At 57.1% G+C, this 13,379-nt stretch overlaps 8 protein-coding genes across 8 annotated transcripts; 7 read left to right on the forward strand and 1 right to left on the reverse strand.

Annotated features, from left to right (window-relative positions):
* Positions 1-171: 171 nt before the first annotated feature.
* Positions 172-2,205, forward strand: BO86DRAFT_437999 (uncharacterized protein). The gene is made up of 5 exons (XM_025676093.1): positions 172-299; positions 362-441; positions 505-1,084; positions 1,149-1,849; positions 1,929-2,205. Exons 1-5 carry the CDS (start codon positions 213-215, stop codon positions 2,188-2,190), a joined length of 1,710 nt encoding a protein of 569 aa, XP_025524530.1. The 5' UTR covers positions 172-212; the 3' UTR covers positions 2,191-2,205.
* Positions 2,206-2,403: 198 nt separating this feature from the next.
* BO86DRAFT_344835 (glycoside hydrolase family 16 protein) lies at positions 2,404-3,568 on the reverse strand (the record flags this gene model as incomplete). The annotated part of the gene is made up of 2 exons (XM_025669186.1): positions 2,766-3,568; positions 2,404-2,704 (listed from the first exon to the last, which is right to left on the reverse strand). The coding sequence occupies exons 1-2, from the start codon at positions 3,560-3,562 to the stop codon at positions 2,404-2,406; spliced, it is 1,098 nt and encodes a 365-aa protein (XP_025524531.1). The 5' UTR covers positions 3,563-3,568.
* Positions 3,569-4,235: 667 nt separating this feature from the next.
* Positions 4,236-5,654, forward strand: BO86DRAFT_412190 (MIP aquaporin). The gene is made up of 2 exons (XM_025674635.1): positions 4,236-5,045; positions 5,105-5,654. Exons 1-2 carry the CDS (start codon positions 4,419-4,421, stop codon positions 5,336-5,338), a joined length of 861 nt encoding a protein of 286 aa, XP_025524532.1. The 5' UTR covers positions 4,236-4,418; the 3' UTR covers positions 5,339-5,654.
* Positions 5,505-6,586, forward strand: BO86DRAFT_177256 (glutathione S-transferase family protein). The gene is made up of 2 exons (XM_025666562.1): positions 5,505-5,780; positions 5,841-6,586. Exon 2 carries the CDS (start codon positions 5,851-5,853, stop codon positions 6,544-6,546), a length of 696 nt encoding a protein of 231 aa, XP_025524533.1. The 5' UTR covers positions 5,505-5,780; positions 5,841-5,850; the 3' UTR covers positions 6,547-6,586.
* Positions 6,587-7,770: 1,184 nt separating this feature from the next.
* On the forward strand, positions 7,771-9,071 carry BO86DRAFT_320298 (uncharacterized protein; the record flags this gene model as incomplete). The annotated part of the gene is made up of 3 exons (XM_025668288.1): positions 7,771-7,980; positions 8,038-8,078; positions 8,132-9,071. The coding sequence occupies 3 exons, from the start codon at positions 7,771-7,773 to the stop codon at positions 9,069-9,071; spliced, it is 1,191 nt and encodes a 396-aa protein (XP_025524534.1).
* Positions 9,072-9,492: 421 nt separating this feature from the next.
* BO86DRAFT_391632 (S-(hydroxymethyl)glutathione synthase) lies at positions 9,493-10,582 on the forward strand. The gene has a single exon (XM_025672638.1). The coding sequence runs from the start codon at positions 9,600-9,602 to the stop codon at positions 10,173-10,175; it is 576 nt and encodes a 191-aa protein (XP_025524535.1). The 5' UTR covers positions 9,493-9,599; the 3' UTR covers positions 10,176-10,582.
* Positions 10,583-11,018: 436 nt separating this feature from the next.
* Positions 11,019-11,879, forward strand: BO86DRAFT_344845 (cysteine hydrolase family protein; the record flags this gene model as incomplete). The annotated part of the gene is made up of 4 exons (XM_025669187.1): positions 11,019-11,371; positions 11,435-11,554; positions 11,621-11,641; positions 11,697-11,879. The coding sequence occupies 4 exons, from the start codon at positions 11,019-11,021 to the stop codon at positions 11,824-11,826; spliced, it is 624 nt and encodes a 207-aa protein (XP_025524536.1). The 3' UTR covers positions 11,827-11,879.
* Positions 11,880-12,075: 196 nt separating this feature from the next.
* On the forward strand, positions 12,076-13,297 carry BO86DRAFT_391634 (uncharacterized protein). Its single transcript, XM_025672639.1, has 2 exons — positions 12,076-12,305; positions 12,368-13,297. Exons 1-2 carry the CDS (start codon positions 12,098-12,100, stop codon positions 13,204-13,206), a joined length of 1,047 nt encoding a protein of 348 aa, XP_025524537.1. The 5' UTR covers positions 12,076-12,097; the 3' UTR covers positions 13,207-13,297.
* Positions 13,298-13,379: the final 82 nt, after the last annotated feature.

Consider the following 13,379-nt stretch of genomic DNA (forward strand, 5'->3'; position numbering starts at 1 on the left):
AATCCACTCTGAATTTGAAGTAGTTACGTGGTACACCTCAAAAGTACTGTGATTATTAAGTGTCTCCAGGGCATCTTTCATCCAGGCGGACAAGGTCTTGGCAGCCAATCATCATTTCTGCCGCGGACTCCTCTCTCCGCTGCTCTATTTCTCCACATCGCCAGACATACAGTTGATTCATAAACTTCCCTGCTTAAGAACACGCATCTCCAATGTTCTTTGAGGGGCAGCCTGGGCGACCACCACCCAAGCGCAGGGGTCGTATTGCGCACTCGTGTGACGCCTGTTTCACGCGCAAGGTATTGCACTTGCACTCTGAGCACTCTGAGCATTCTGAGCAGAGCTAATCCGGGTAACACAGATCAAGTGCAATGCCGCAAGCCCGCGATGCGACTGGTGTTCCCATCAAAACCTCCCATGTACCTTCGACAGAAACAAGCAGTAGGCTGAACGACACATAACATACCACGTCTTTCTCATTAACCATCACTGTCACCTACACAGAAAAAGTCCCGTCAATCCACCGGAGCGGGAAATCCACCCAACCCCAAGCACCGCGCAACCATACCAACCATATGCGCCCACTTTCACTCAAGACCTGCATTTCGCCGGGCGCCATCTGGGGAACATTTGCACCTTCGATGGGGTGCCATTCTTCTCTGCCAGCGGGCGCGAATGGATTGCTGCCTGCACGGGGGACGAATTCAGGTTCCGTCAGCCATCGCCTGAATCAACCCTGGTGCAGGTGGCAAGCGCAGCTGAGCTCCCTCTACCCGACCTGGGATTTCTCTTCGACGAGCTTAGACACTATCAATCATCCAGCTTTGCACTGTTCTTCCCGGTCATCAACGCATCCCTCTTCGAGAGCACGATCAAGGCGGCCTACAGCCGGGAATACTCGGCCGCGTCCCCCGGGATGAACAGCGCACGCGCGTGCATCTTCGCCCTCCTTGCGTTAACCTCTCTGACGGTGCATGGTCCGAAAGGATACCCACTCAGATACAGTGATCAATACTTCGAAGCTGCGCAACGGCTTCTGCCGGCTGTCTTTGGTGAACCCGTGTCCGTGGACGGGCTGCAGACTGTCTTATTACTAGTACGCCCTGATCTATGATGCTCACTGAACCCCAAATACTGACACAAAGAAGTGTTTGTGTTGCCAAGGTCTGGCAGGGAACCTCTATCTAGTCGACCACTTCCTCTCGGCCGCCGCGCGATTCATCTACTACCTCAAAGGCAACGTATCCCCGCACAGCACCACCGACCGCCCATTACTCATCGACCAGCACATCCGGGAACTCTTCTGGATCATCTACGTCTGCGACAAGGGCCTGACGATGGTGACCGGCCTGCCCCCACGCCTCGAAGACAGCCACTGCGACCTGACGCTCGCACCCGACACCCAACCACCACAAATACGCGGCGACCCCTCCCCCGGAACCTACCTGCACACCTACGCCCGCCTCGCAACCCTCCAATCCCGCATCTACCGCGACCTCTACTCCCCGTCGGCCCTCCGCCAATCCGACGCGGACCTGCTGCGCACGATCCGCGACCTCGACCACGAGCTAGAAGCATGGAAGACCACCCTCCCTCCCGTGAACCAGCCCTCGTTCGCAGCGGGCCGACGCACCCCGCCGCACCGCGACATGCGGTTCTCGATCTTCCACGTGCAGTACCACCACTGCATGGTCCTGATCCACCAGACGAGCAGCCGGTGTGCCGCGTGGATCCGGAACCAGGATACCCGGGGGACGAGCTCGAGCCTGGCGATCTCCGTTGCGGCCAGTCGGGCGCTGTTGGAGGAGTTCCTCGAGTCACGGCTGGAGTTGGGGCCGGAGAATCTTCTGTATGTCCTATTGGTCCCATCTTCTTGGAAAGTTCATTGCGAATGGTGCGGACGGCGCGGACGGTGCTAATTGATCAAGGTTCTCATTATCGTACTTCATTCAAGCGGTGATCGTGCTTTTCTGCCATGTGCTCTCGCAGCCGCTGGAGGGCGATAATCAGGAGGTCCTGCGGCTGATGGGGCGGATCGCGGAGCTGATTCAGAGGTCGGCCTACCAGCAGCATCCCAGGTGCTATACCATGCGGATCGAGACGGCGAGGGGCATTATCCTGGAGTTGAGACGGCTGGCGGAGTGTGCCATTGTTAAGGCGAGGGGGGGGTGCGAGTACCAGGCAACTTAGCCAAGACGACTAGCTTGTGCAAGCGTCTTCTCGATTCATGTACATGCTAGACACGGTTCGAGATGTTTCGTATATATACACCTTAGCTATCATCGCTATTAGAGTATCTCTATTATATTGTGAAGGGGCCTAGGGGCCAACAGGAGCCAGGGTAGTATCCAACCTCTGCATCCTAAACTATCCATTGAAACATCTGGACGTATACGTCGGCAATCACTGCTCGACATTCCGGTACCCCCGTCGCCCCCACTCGCTCTGCCGCCACTGCTTCTTGTACGTATCCATTTCGGTCGATTGGACTGGACTCTGAGGGCTTTCAGCCAGCGCCCGCTCCAGCCGACCCTGGCGCCGTTGCCGGATGCAGTAGAGCACGAACGCCGCCACGGCCGCGGCAGCGACCACCGCGGCGGCACAGTACACCCCGACATGGGCGGCAGTCGGAAGATCCGCCCACTTCTGCGCCAGAGTCTTCTTGGGCGTCTTGTTGATCTCCGCTTTCGCCGTCGAATTCCCACTGCACTCACCCGTTAGATCACTCTCCCTCCCCCCAAAGAACAGAACAAGCAGACACTCACCTAACCACCTTGATGCTCTCATACGACCCCGACCGATCCGTATACTCGTACTCCTTCCCCGTATGAAAGTCCTGCACGCGGATCCGCTGCACCACCATGGTAAACGGCAGATCATCCCAATCCACCAGCCCGCCCGCCCACTCGATATTCCCGATCGACTCCGACGGGATCCCCGCCGGCCACACGCTCACCTTGACGCGACACGGCGTCTGGGGGTAATTGCGGCCGTACACCGTCAGCGGCTCGGAGTAGTTGACGGTGCGCACCAGCTGGCCATCGATCCACCACTCCAGCCGGTCCCGGTCCCAGTACGAGGTATAGTTGTGGAACTGGGTGTCGGCGTCGGCGACGGCGTGGAACCCGCCGCGGTCGCTGGTGGTGGTGTTGCCCTTGCCGAAGAAGTCCGACTGCACCGCGCTGGTGTTGTAGCCCACCCACTCCCAGTCGATCTCGTCGAGGTCGTCCGACTGCAGGATCACGCTGCTGATGATCCCCGCGCCCGCGGCCATCTTGACGTGCGCCTCCATTACCCCGAAAAAGATGTAGAAGTTCGACTGCAGCAGCGTCGAGCCGTTCACGCTGCGGATCGTGAAGTTGGCCCCCTCCGACGTGTACTCCGGCGTGCCGGTGGTCATGTTCCAGAGGCTGCTGTCCAGCGTGCTGTTGAACCACCAGGTGTGCGCCGTGCCGAGGGCGGCGTCGGCCGGGCAGGTCTTGTTCAGCGGGTTGCAGTCGGTCTCGTCTGCGAGGGTGAGGGTGAAGATGATGAGGAGGAGGAGGACGGGAAGGAGGAACATGTTGGCAGGTCGGGGTCGAGGCCCTGCGTAGGCACAGAGCATGTGTAGTAGCTAACTTGGACGGTAGGTACAAGGACGTCGGAGGGCTTGAGATATATAAAGCCTGGCGCGGATCTCGGTTGTGAGTATCGATGGCAAAAGGGGCAGAGAAAAGTGAAAAGCAACAGCCAACAGACTGCCTAGAGTAAGACACCGCGTGAAAGGGTCCACCGGGGTTCTATTTCAAGACATCGTGATATCGCAGTGGTGAAGTGTGTTGATATGGAGATGCATCGCTTATGGGTTATCGCCTCAGTGTCTCTTCTAGTTGGATATCGAATTGTGCCGCCCTGCATCACAGCTGCCACTTCGGAGTTGAGTATGGCTTCTTGAACTTCAGACACAGTGACCAGATAGAATGGACTTTCCTTGTGGTGGGGATTTTGTATGATAGGAGGTTTGGAGTAGATCGAGAAGCAACATTCGATCTATGGAATTCTCCGACGCCTTGCCAGACCTGGCATGGTGGGGGTGAGTAAGCGGACAAATAACTGCGCTTAGCCTGGATGGGCATGGTGGTGATTGTAAGTGCAAACACAGCAAACCTCGCGCAGCCGAGATGGCGGTGAGAGAAGGCAGGAGCGTCTCCGAGGGAATGACGGCATCATCTCAACCCATGGCTTTCTCCTCTCGTCCTTCTCCTCTCTTCATAATATCACTCGTTGTCACTCGATAGACTGGCCCCCACCTGCTCCACCTGTTGTCCACGGTATCAATTTCCTCTCCCTTACTTTCTCTCTCTCCCTCTTCTCTCCTACCTCTTTCTCCGTGCCAAATCAACCAACAGACTGTTGACTTACAGATACTCGTTCTCAAGATGCGTCTCCATCTCTCCGGTCTCTCGCGACGAGCCTTCAAACCGTACATTGCTGAATTCCTCGGTACTGCCCTCATCATCGTGATCGGCGACGGCGTCGTGGCCCAAACCCTGCTCTCCGACTACCAGTATGGCACCTGGCTCTCCATCAACCTAGCCTGGGCAGCCGCCGTCTGTCTCTCGGGCTACATCGCGGACCCCAGTCCCGCCAGCAATCCCGCCATCTCCCTCGTCATGGCCTTCGTGCGCCCGCAGCCCGACCAGTGGAGGAAGCTGCCCGGCAAGCTGTTGGCCCAGTTCCTGGGCGGCTTCGTGGGCGCGGCCATAGTCTACATCAACTACCGGTCGGCCATCCTGGACTGGGACCCGGAATATACGATCCCGGGGGGATCGATTCTGAGCCCGCGGGGCCACCACTCGGCCGGCATCTTCTCCACCTATCCCGCTAGCTTCTTCTCCTCCAATTGGGAGGCGGTCTTCTCGGAAGTCCTCGGATCGGCCGTGCTCATGTTCGGCTCACTGAGTGTCTCGGACCCGGCCAATGCCCATCGCTTCCACTCCCCCCAGTTTTCGATGTTTGTGCTTCTGCTCGCCATTGGAGCGGCGCTGGGCTGGCAGACTGGCTACGTAGGTGCCCTCGTGATTCGATTTGTATGTAGAATGCTAACCGCGATGGCTGCTCCCAGGCGATCAATCCCGCACGCGACTTCGGCCCGCGTCTCTTCTCGGCCATCCTCTACGGTCGCGAGGTGTTTACCGCCGCCAACTACTACTTCGTCGTGCCCTTGTTTGCCCCCGTCGTCGGATGCTTTGTGGGAGCCACGGTCTACGATTCGCTGCTGTACGAGGGGGATGGATCGCGCATTGCGGACGCGCTGGACAAGGCTGAGGACGTGGACGGGGAGCTGCGCCTGCATTAGCGGACTGTAATATCGACGACTGCATGTTTTGTCATGAATGACCACGACATGAACCCACGGATCGTCTGGACGATACCGCCTGGCACGAACACCACCTTGACGACGGAGGGCGCGATAGACTGGATCTGGATACACGATTGCTCATAGATGGTAGACGATTATCCTAGAATGCGTTTATTTTAGATTCAAATGACACAAATGAATGAAAAGGGACCGGGTGATGCGTTGCATGAAGACGTACAATCGACCAGGGTTCGATGATTGTCTCCGGTCGGCTTCCGCAATAAAAGCGGGATCTGGTCCATGCGCCAGCTCTTTCGGTCGGTGACTCACGCGAAAAACCTCAACTTGGAACAAACACTGCTCGAAGTCAACCACGCCGAATTGACTCGACGATCAGAGCCCATCAGACTGCAATACATCCTCCCTCGCTCATCCAACGGTAATTCCAGGATCATCATCCTAAGGCCGCTGATCAAGTCCTGCTAATCTCCACTGGCAGCCTGCGATCCATGGCGTCCAACCCGTACACGTTGTACTACTCCCCCGGCACGGCCAGTCTATGCGTGCACTGGATGCTGATCGAGGCCAACCTGCCCTTCGATGCGATCTCCGTCGACTTCGCCACGGGAGCCCAGCACAGCGAGGCCTACCGCCGATTGAACCCAACCGGCCGCGTCCCCACGTTGATCGTGAACGGCGAGGCTCACGGGGAATGCACGGCCCTGCTGATGCTGCTGGCGGAGCGCCATCCCGACCGCGGACTGATGCCCGCAGTGGAGGCTGCGACCCGCCCGCAGTGGCTGCAGACGATGATTTACCTGGCCAACACGGTCCTCCCCGCCATGCGCGACTGGTTCTATGCCGACAAGGACGGCCCGGCCGAGGGCGCGACTGCGGTGCGTGCCTTGGCTCGATCACGGATCGAGGGGGCCTGGGATCTATTGGATGCGCGATTGGCAGGATCAGCGGGCTCCCACGGATCGCCTTCGACAGGGGGAACCCCAAACTACCTTGTAGGGGAGACCTTGACGACGGCGGACCTTTTGGCAGTGATGCTGATGCGCTGGTCGCGGGACATGCCCCGACCGGCGACGACTTGGCCGCATTTGGCCCCGTACGTGGATCACCTCACAGCCCTGCCTTCTTTTCAGGAGGTTTGTCGTCGCGAAGGGTTATCTGATTGGCCCCCAGCCCGCGATCAGTGATGGTGATGGTGATGGTGACAGACTGGGGATGTAATGAGGAGCAAGTGAGCTATCCAGGACAGGAACGCATCTATCCAGCTTAGTCGGTCTTGCTATTATAGTCTGCGGACACCATCGAGCTTCCCCCCTGCGCCTTAAGGGGATTGTAAACCTGTAGCATGAAGCAGATTACAGCTGTGTATGTGTGGAGATTGATTCGCATTGATTGATTGATTGACAGGTTGATTCGTAGTGATCGATTGATTGATTGTGGAGGGAGGAGGTGATGGATCAAGTCGCACGGGCCGGGGGTTTGAGCAAGAGACCCAATGACTTCACCATCGGAAAATTCACGATCCCGAGGCATTCCTGGATTGACTACGGAATTATAATTCCAGCTGTTATAGGCCTCCAATTGCCCATTTGGGCATGATTGACAGGGCTAGTCTTTAGGGGATGGTGATTGCCTCGACGCAACCCCTTTCATATGGGGTACGGGAGACCCGACAGACCACTTCAGCACATCGGACTCGATTATGAGAACTGCGCCAATTTCCCTTTGCAGAGTCAATCAAAAGCCCTATGGCCGATATGCCGGCGGCTCTACTCCGTAGTACGGATTGCATTCCGTCTTGCAGGCGGAACTGCTATTGATGGGTGTCTCCGACTCTGCTGTCAAACTCTGACTGCCTGCGACCCTTGGTTCGGCCGAAGGAAACCTCCTGCCGCATGAGGCTGTCAGTGGTGGATACATCACAAAGATGGGTCTTGCAGCGTCGACATCTCCACTGTAGCCCAGTGCTTGCTGCTTGTTGGGGCTCGCGGTGACAGGTGCCATTTGCAGGTGCATGCGTCGTCCACTCAAACGGTGACCGTTTCACCTGCGCAACCTTAACGCTCGGTCGCAAAAATTGGGCGAGGGCGCCCCCGTGCAGCCCGCCAGGGATTCGATGGCTCACATCAGTGGGGCTGGCTTAAATTAAGTCTTGCCTTTGATCGCAATCCCTCTTCTAGACTGATGATGCTTTTCCGTTGATCCGCGGATTTCCCCTGCAGTGGCGGTTGGGTTTGAGGGTATCTAAATGGCGCCATGTCCGCATCGCTGTGCTCTGCAGACAGGGCTGGTACACCGTTTGTCTGTCTTTGCGGGACATTGACGTTGACTTTCCTGTCAATATTTCTTCTTTCTCTTTATTTCTTATCTGGAAGTTCACTCAGCCAGACTGAGTCCGTTCCTCCGCCGCCATGCCAGGAGGGCTGCATCCGCCATTATCGGTGATCGAGTCATGGCCAGCACCCAACACCGTCAACCCCGACTCACATGGCCCGGCCGCTATTGTGGTCGCTGCGGTCTTCGGCGGGATTGCAATTGTGACGGTGATGGTGCGGCTGTACGCACGGTGTATTATTCAGCACCAGGGCGGCATCGATGACATCCTGATTGCGCTGGCGCTGGTATGTGACGTCGCATCCTGCTCATCCTTGGCCCGAAACTAACCACCACCAATCCAGCTACCGACCCTCGGCCTCATCGTCGCCGTTCCGATAGGCAAGTATTACCCCATTCTTCGGGAAACCACCGGCTGACCGAGAATCCCACAGCCAGCGAAGTGTACGGTGAAAAGCACCACTCTTGGGACAACAGCGTCGCGGATCTGATCGGCGAGCGCAAAGTGGCGGCGGCCTCGGAGCTGTTCTACGTGCTGGCGTCGGGGCTGATCAAGACCTCGGTGCTGCTGTTCTACCGGCGCATGAGCCAGCGGACGGTGTCGCCGCGGTTCCGCGCGCTGATCTGGGTCAGCATCGGCTCGGTGGTGGCCTACAGCGTGGCGTTCGTGCTGGCGCTCTTCCTCTCGTGCCGGCCTCTACGCGCGTTCTGGCGCCAGGTCGACCCGACCTGGGCGCTGACGCACCAATACAGCTGCTACGACGAGGGCGCGCACCTGATCGCGGCGACCTCGATCAGCCTCGCGCAGGACCTGCTGGCCACGACCCTGCCTGCGGTGTTCTGCATCCGCCTGCACATGCGCCGCCGCCAGAAGGTGGCACTCACGGCCGTCTTCTCGGTCGGGTATCTCACGGCGGTCGTCGCGGGGATCCGCATCTACTTCCTGTGGCGCATGTTCTACGCCACGTACGACGGGTCCTGGATGGCCTGGTACTGCTGGGTGCTGGCCCTGCTGGAGGTGGCCCTGGCGGCGACCTCAGCCAGCCTGCCGGCCGTCAAGGTGTTCTTCCGGTGGTACCAGGTGCCCTCCAGCCTGGCGGGGAAGCTGCGGTCGTTGAAGCTGAGCCACAGTCACAGTACGCGGACGCCGACGGGGCAGTCCGGTTCGCACGGGGGACACAGTCGGGAGCGGGAGCGCGGTCGGCAGTCTGGCGATACGGATCAGTATCTGGTGGCGATGGAGACTTCAGGGGATGAGCATCCCAGGATGGTGGAGTTGGAGGCGTTATCGTCGCCGTCTGGGGAGGGAGAGGATCGGGAGTTGAGCAAGGGGGCGGCGGAGAAGAGCTGGCAGTGCGGTCAGGATGCCATTGTTTGAATGATCTGTAGGTTGTGACATGTACATACCATTAATAAAGCGAGTTCATGAGCAAACAAGAGTGCAGTACTTAAGGAAATACTTACTCACCCTAAAGTCATCACGAACGATCACTGACAAGGAAGGCTAGGGCCAACCGCGCGAGGGCGTTACTTTTCCCGCGGCGCAGGACTCCACAGTGGGGATCGCGTCGAGACCCCGTTGGCTTTGGGCATGCGATCGCGCATCCAACCGCCTAAACGGGTTAACTTACCCGGTCGGCACCGCACTGTGCCCAGTGGGCACGGATGGCCGTGCAAAATGGCGACATTGGTTGGCGGTGCATTGTGTATGTCCCCGCATGAGGGGATGGGGGAATGCTGCAGGTATTTTCTGCATGTTCTGAGGGGGACCTGGGCTATATAACCACTGTTAGTAGACTGGCGAGCTCGTCGGCAAAGTCCCCTTACTTTTCTACCACTTTACTTACCTGCTATTACCTACCGTTTCTCTCTCACACCTCCTCCGACACCGAAAGAACCCCCCAAAATGGCCATCTCACTGCACCCCCTCCTCGACAAACCCATCCAGAAAGGCTCCCCCAACTTTACCGGCGGAACCCTCAAATGCCACTGCGCCACCAACCCCGTCACCGTAACGATCAGCAGCAACGTCGCCCACAACCACGCGTGCGGGTGCTCCAAATGCTGGAAACCGAAGGGTGCCCTGTTCTCCGTCGTGGGCGTCGTCCCGCGGGAGAAGGTGCAGGTCTCGTCGCACGCCGAGAAACTAGCTATCGTGGATGAAGCGGCCGTCATCCAGCGCCACGCCTGCACGGCCTGCGGGGTGCATCTGTTCGGGCGCATCGAGAAGGACCACCCCTTCAAGGGGCTGGACTTTGTGCACGTGGAGCTGTCGGAGCAGCAGGGGTGGCAGGAGGTGCAATTTGCCGGGTTTGTCTCATCGATCATCGAGCAGGGGTTTCCCCCGAACAAAATGGAGGAGGTGCGGGGTCGGCTGCGTGGGCTGGGGCTGGAGACGTTTGATGTGTTGGCGCCCGGGTTGATGGATGCTATTGCGGCATGGACGGCGGAGAAGGAGGGGAAGCTGAAGGCTTCGCTTTAGATCTCTGATTCTGGGGAGGAAGGACTGGGTGGGGTTGGCGATGCTTCTTGTGAGAATGTTAGCGATGGACTTCGTGAGGACTATGCTAGACTTTGAATGGCAATGTTAGCAGTCAGGCGCTGAAAGGATGGCGAAAGGGATCTTGCGATGGAGTGCGTTTGACTGGTATAACCACGGAATGAATTACAGACGAGAGGTGGTTTCGGTGTGGAGAATCAGGAATCTGTTGTGGTAAACTGGTGGAATTCTGAACGTGGCTGTAGATTGTTGATGATGCTGGTGTTGGGATTTGATGTAAAGGAGAATGAGATTCTTATGCTCATGGGATGCAGTGGATGTACAGAGTAGATTTGAAGGGCAGACAATAATTTTGTAGAAGGGAAGGTCGGGTACCTTGGAGGCTACTGGTGAGGAAGAAGCAGGCACGGTACGGTGTACTCGGAATTCGCTCCCGCCTGCACAAGTGGATGGCTTAAATTTGTCAGCACGGACAAGAGGCCTTGCTGGACCTGTCAGGCAGTTGAGACAAGAAATTGGTAAGCAGTATCTTGCACGCCGTAGGTAACCAGAACTGACTGTTTTGTAATGAAAGTCGATGACAATTCAAAAATAAAGTCCTTACTAGTACAAGAAACTGCTGTCTCTTTGTTCCAGAGACTACGACCTGGTTCTCAGTGACGTTGCTGACGTTGCTGACCAATTCAAGAGCGAGTTTGGGCCGAGCAACACCCCCCCTCCCCTCCCTCAGGAGGGCTATAAATAACTGGTCATGTCAGGCAAATGAGAAGACAGATAAGCAAGAATAAATTCAATCAACAGCAACTTCAACAACCATTCAAGAGAATGGTCGACCTCTCCAAAACCGCCCTCATCCTGATCGACCCCTACAATGACTTCCTCCACCCGGACGGCAAGCTTACCCCATTGCTGAAAGACCTGGAGGAGAAAGAGACCATCAACCACATCCAGGAAGCCGTGGCTGCCGCCCGTCTGCATCGTATCCCAGTCTACTACGGACTGCATCAGCAGTGGACCCCCACTGCCTTCCAGGCCTGGCGGCACATGACCCCCAACCACGTCAAGCAGAAGGAAATCAAGTTGTTCGAAGCAGGTACGTTTGGGGCCCAGATCTACCAAGGCTTGGAGCCCGATCGCAGCAATGGGGATGTGGTCGTGAGTCGACACTGGAATAGCAAGTGAGTCTTCTCTCATCTGAACGCTCGAGCAGATTTGTTGCTAATGTGAATCTACTGGGGAAGCTCCTTCCAGAACACCGACCTGGACTTCCAGCTGCGCCAGCGTGAGAAAGTGCACCTGGTCCTTGCCGGGTTGACGGCCAACACTTGTCTGGAGAGCACTGCCCGGCATGCTTATGAGCTGTGAGTTTGTATTTGGAGTAAAATATGTGGTCTGTGCGAGGCTAATGTGATTGTTCCACTATATAGAGGATACCATGTGACTCTACTGTAAGAAGATTGCTCCTCGATCGATATTCACATACTAATAGGAATACTCGGACAGCAAGGATGCAACGGCCGGTTGGTCGAAGGAGCTGACGGACGCGGCGACCGAGTTGGTCTGGCCATTGTTCGCCGAGGTAAAGACTGTGGAAGAATGGGCCCAGTCTCTGAAGGCAGAGGGAAAGGCTTAATGCTTTTTGGGTAGACGATCGGCTTAGCTGGTACTCTGGGAGGGTAGTAGTAGCTAGTTGGGCCTGGATGATGTTGATTATTTTTAGGTACTGTGTTAAATTTGTCATCATTCTTAATTGGAAAGCATTTATTGTGTGCTACTGTCACGTGATTATAGACCGCTTTGCCCATTGTTCTGACTAATCTACTCCCGCGCCTCGGCTTGTTGAGGGTAAAAGAAACATGCGAACATCTTCAATCCATCCCACCAACTCACAATCACATACACCGATGGCCGTACGAAAGACACGCTCAAAACGCCCTACACGCAGCTCGGACAACCGAAGAGTTGGTCTCCGTACCGTCCAAGCAGAGAGACTGTCGGAGCCGCCGGTCGCTCACCCCCAAGCGCCACCGCGGATCTCGTGGGCGGACACCCTCGCCGCGTTAGAAAAAGAGCCCATGGCATCTCAAATTCAACGGCATAAACAATGGAAACGTACGTTCTTCTCCCCTGTTCTCTGTGTAGATTGCTTCTCATCCTCACCTCCGAACCTATAGGAGATGGGTCGATCCACGAAACATACTGTCGTGTTTGCTTCCGCGAGAAGAACCTGGAGCCATGTCTGACCTGTCCACTGGTATTCCACACCGAGTGTCTGCCGACCGGTTGGATACGAGACACCGACCACCACGTGTTCTGCTCTGTCTGTGTCCGGCGCGAGTGGCATATCTCTCCTCCGACATTGACACCTCCTGCCTCACCGCGACTGACGGGGGTAGAGACGTCTGATGCAGCGCCCGTCGCCTCCCCTGCGCTCCACCACAACACTCTATCTTCTACGCCGTTGCATTATACCGATCTAACTAATGGCAAACCGCCCATCGTCTCCCCACTCCCCAGACACGGCGTCTTACCCCCACCCAACCCAGCCAACGACAACATTATCGCCTCAACCCAGATTCCCGCGCCACACCCCGACCCATCCCCCCCGCCAGCCCGCCGCAACCGCAAGTCCCGGTACACGAACCTCCCCGCCGACGTCGACGCCTCGCTGAACGTCCTCTACCGCGAGCTGGAGTCGAACGCGTCGCTGCGGCTCGAGAACGAGGACCTGCGCGAGGAGAATCTGCGGTGCCAGCAGATCATCCAGATCCGGGATCTGAGCCTGACGGCGCTGCGGCGCGAGCTGGAGTATCGCCGGTCGTCGGAGCAGGAAATGGAGACGCTGCGCACGACGGCGGCGCAGCTCGAGAGCGCGAGGAAGGAAGTGCAGGAGCTACGGGCGCGGAATGAGGCCCTGGAGACGGAGCTGGAGAGGTCGAGGCAGGAGGCGGCTGAGGCGAAGGAGATGGTGATTGATTGGAAGGCGAAATTGTCTACGCTGTTGGGGAGTTGACTTCATACGAAAATCACTAGGATGTATTATGCGGTTGAGCGTCTGAATTTGTATATCTAGACATGTTCTTGGTTCACTGGGGATATCGCCGAAAACTTCAGCTATCTTCGTCTTTTCTGTCGCTGCCTTCTAGGTCTATCCTATAGCGCACCCGGTAGATACGATGCCCCGTC

Source organism: Aspergillus japonicus (assembly GCF_003184785.1).
Source record: "Aspergillus japonicus CBS 114.51 unplaced genomic scaffold BO86scaffold_55, whole genome shotgun sequence".
NCBI lineage: Eukaryota > Fungi > Ascomycota > Eurotiomycetes > Eurotiales > Aspergillaceae > Aspergillus > Aspergillus japonicus.

Excerpts from the sequence above, each read along its gene's own strand:
- BO86DRAFT_437999 (XM_025676093.1), top strand. The coding sequence starts at position 213 with ATGTTCTTTGAGGGGCAGCCTGGGCGACCACCACCCAAGCGCAGGGGT. Across the intron at positions 300-361 it reads ACGCCTGTTTCACGCGCAAG|ATCAAGTGCAATGCCGCAAG; the intron begins GTATTGCACTTG and ends CGGGTAACACAG. Across the intron at positions 1,850-1,928 it reads TTGGGGCCGGAGAATCTTCT|GTTCTCATTATCGTACTTCA; the intron begins GTATGTCCTATT and ends TAATTGATCAAG.
- BO86DRAFT_391632 (XM_025672638.1), top strand. The coding sequence starts at position 9,600 with ATGGCCATCTCACTGCACCCCCTCCTCGACAAACCCATCCAGAAAGGC.
- BO86DRAFT_412190 (XM_025674635.1), top strand. The coding sequence starts at position 4,419 with ATGCGTCTCCATCTCTCCGGTCTCTCGCGACGAGCCTTCAAACCGTAC. Across the intron at positions 5,046-5,104 it reads TGGGCTGGCAGACTGGCTAC|GCGATCAATCCCGCACGCGA; the intron begins GTAGGTGCCCTC and ends GGCTGCTCCCAG.
- BO86DRAFT_177256 (XM_025666562.1), top strand. The coding sequence starts at position 5,851 with ATGGCGTCCAACCCGTACACGTTGTACTACTCCCCCGGCACGGCCAGT.
- BO86DRAFT_391634 (XM_025672639.1), top strand. The coding sequence starts at position 12,098 with ATGGCCGTACGAAAGACACGCTCAAAACGCCCTACACGCAGCTCGGAC. Across the intron at positions 12,306-12,367 it reads ACGGCATAAACAATGGAAAC|GAGATGGGTCGATCCACGAA; the intron begins GTACGTTCTTCT and ends CCGAACCTATAG.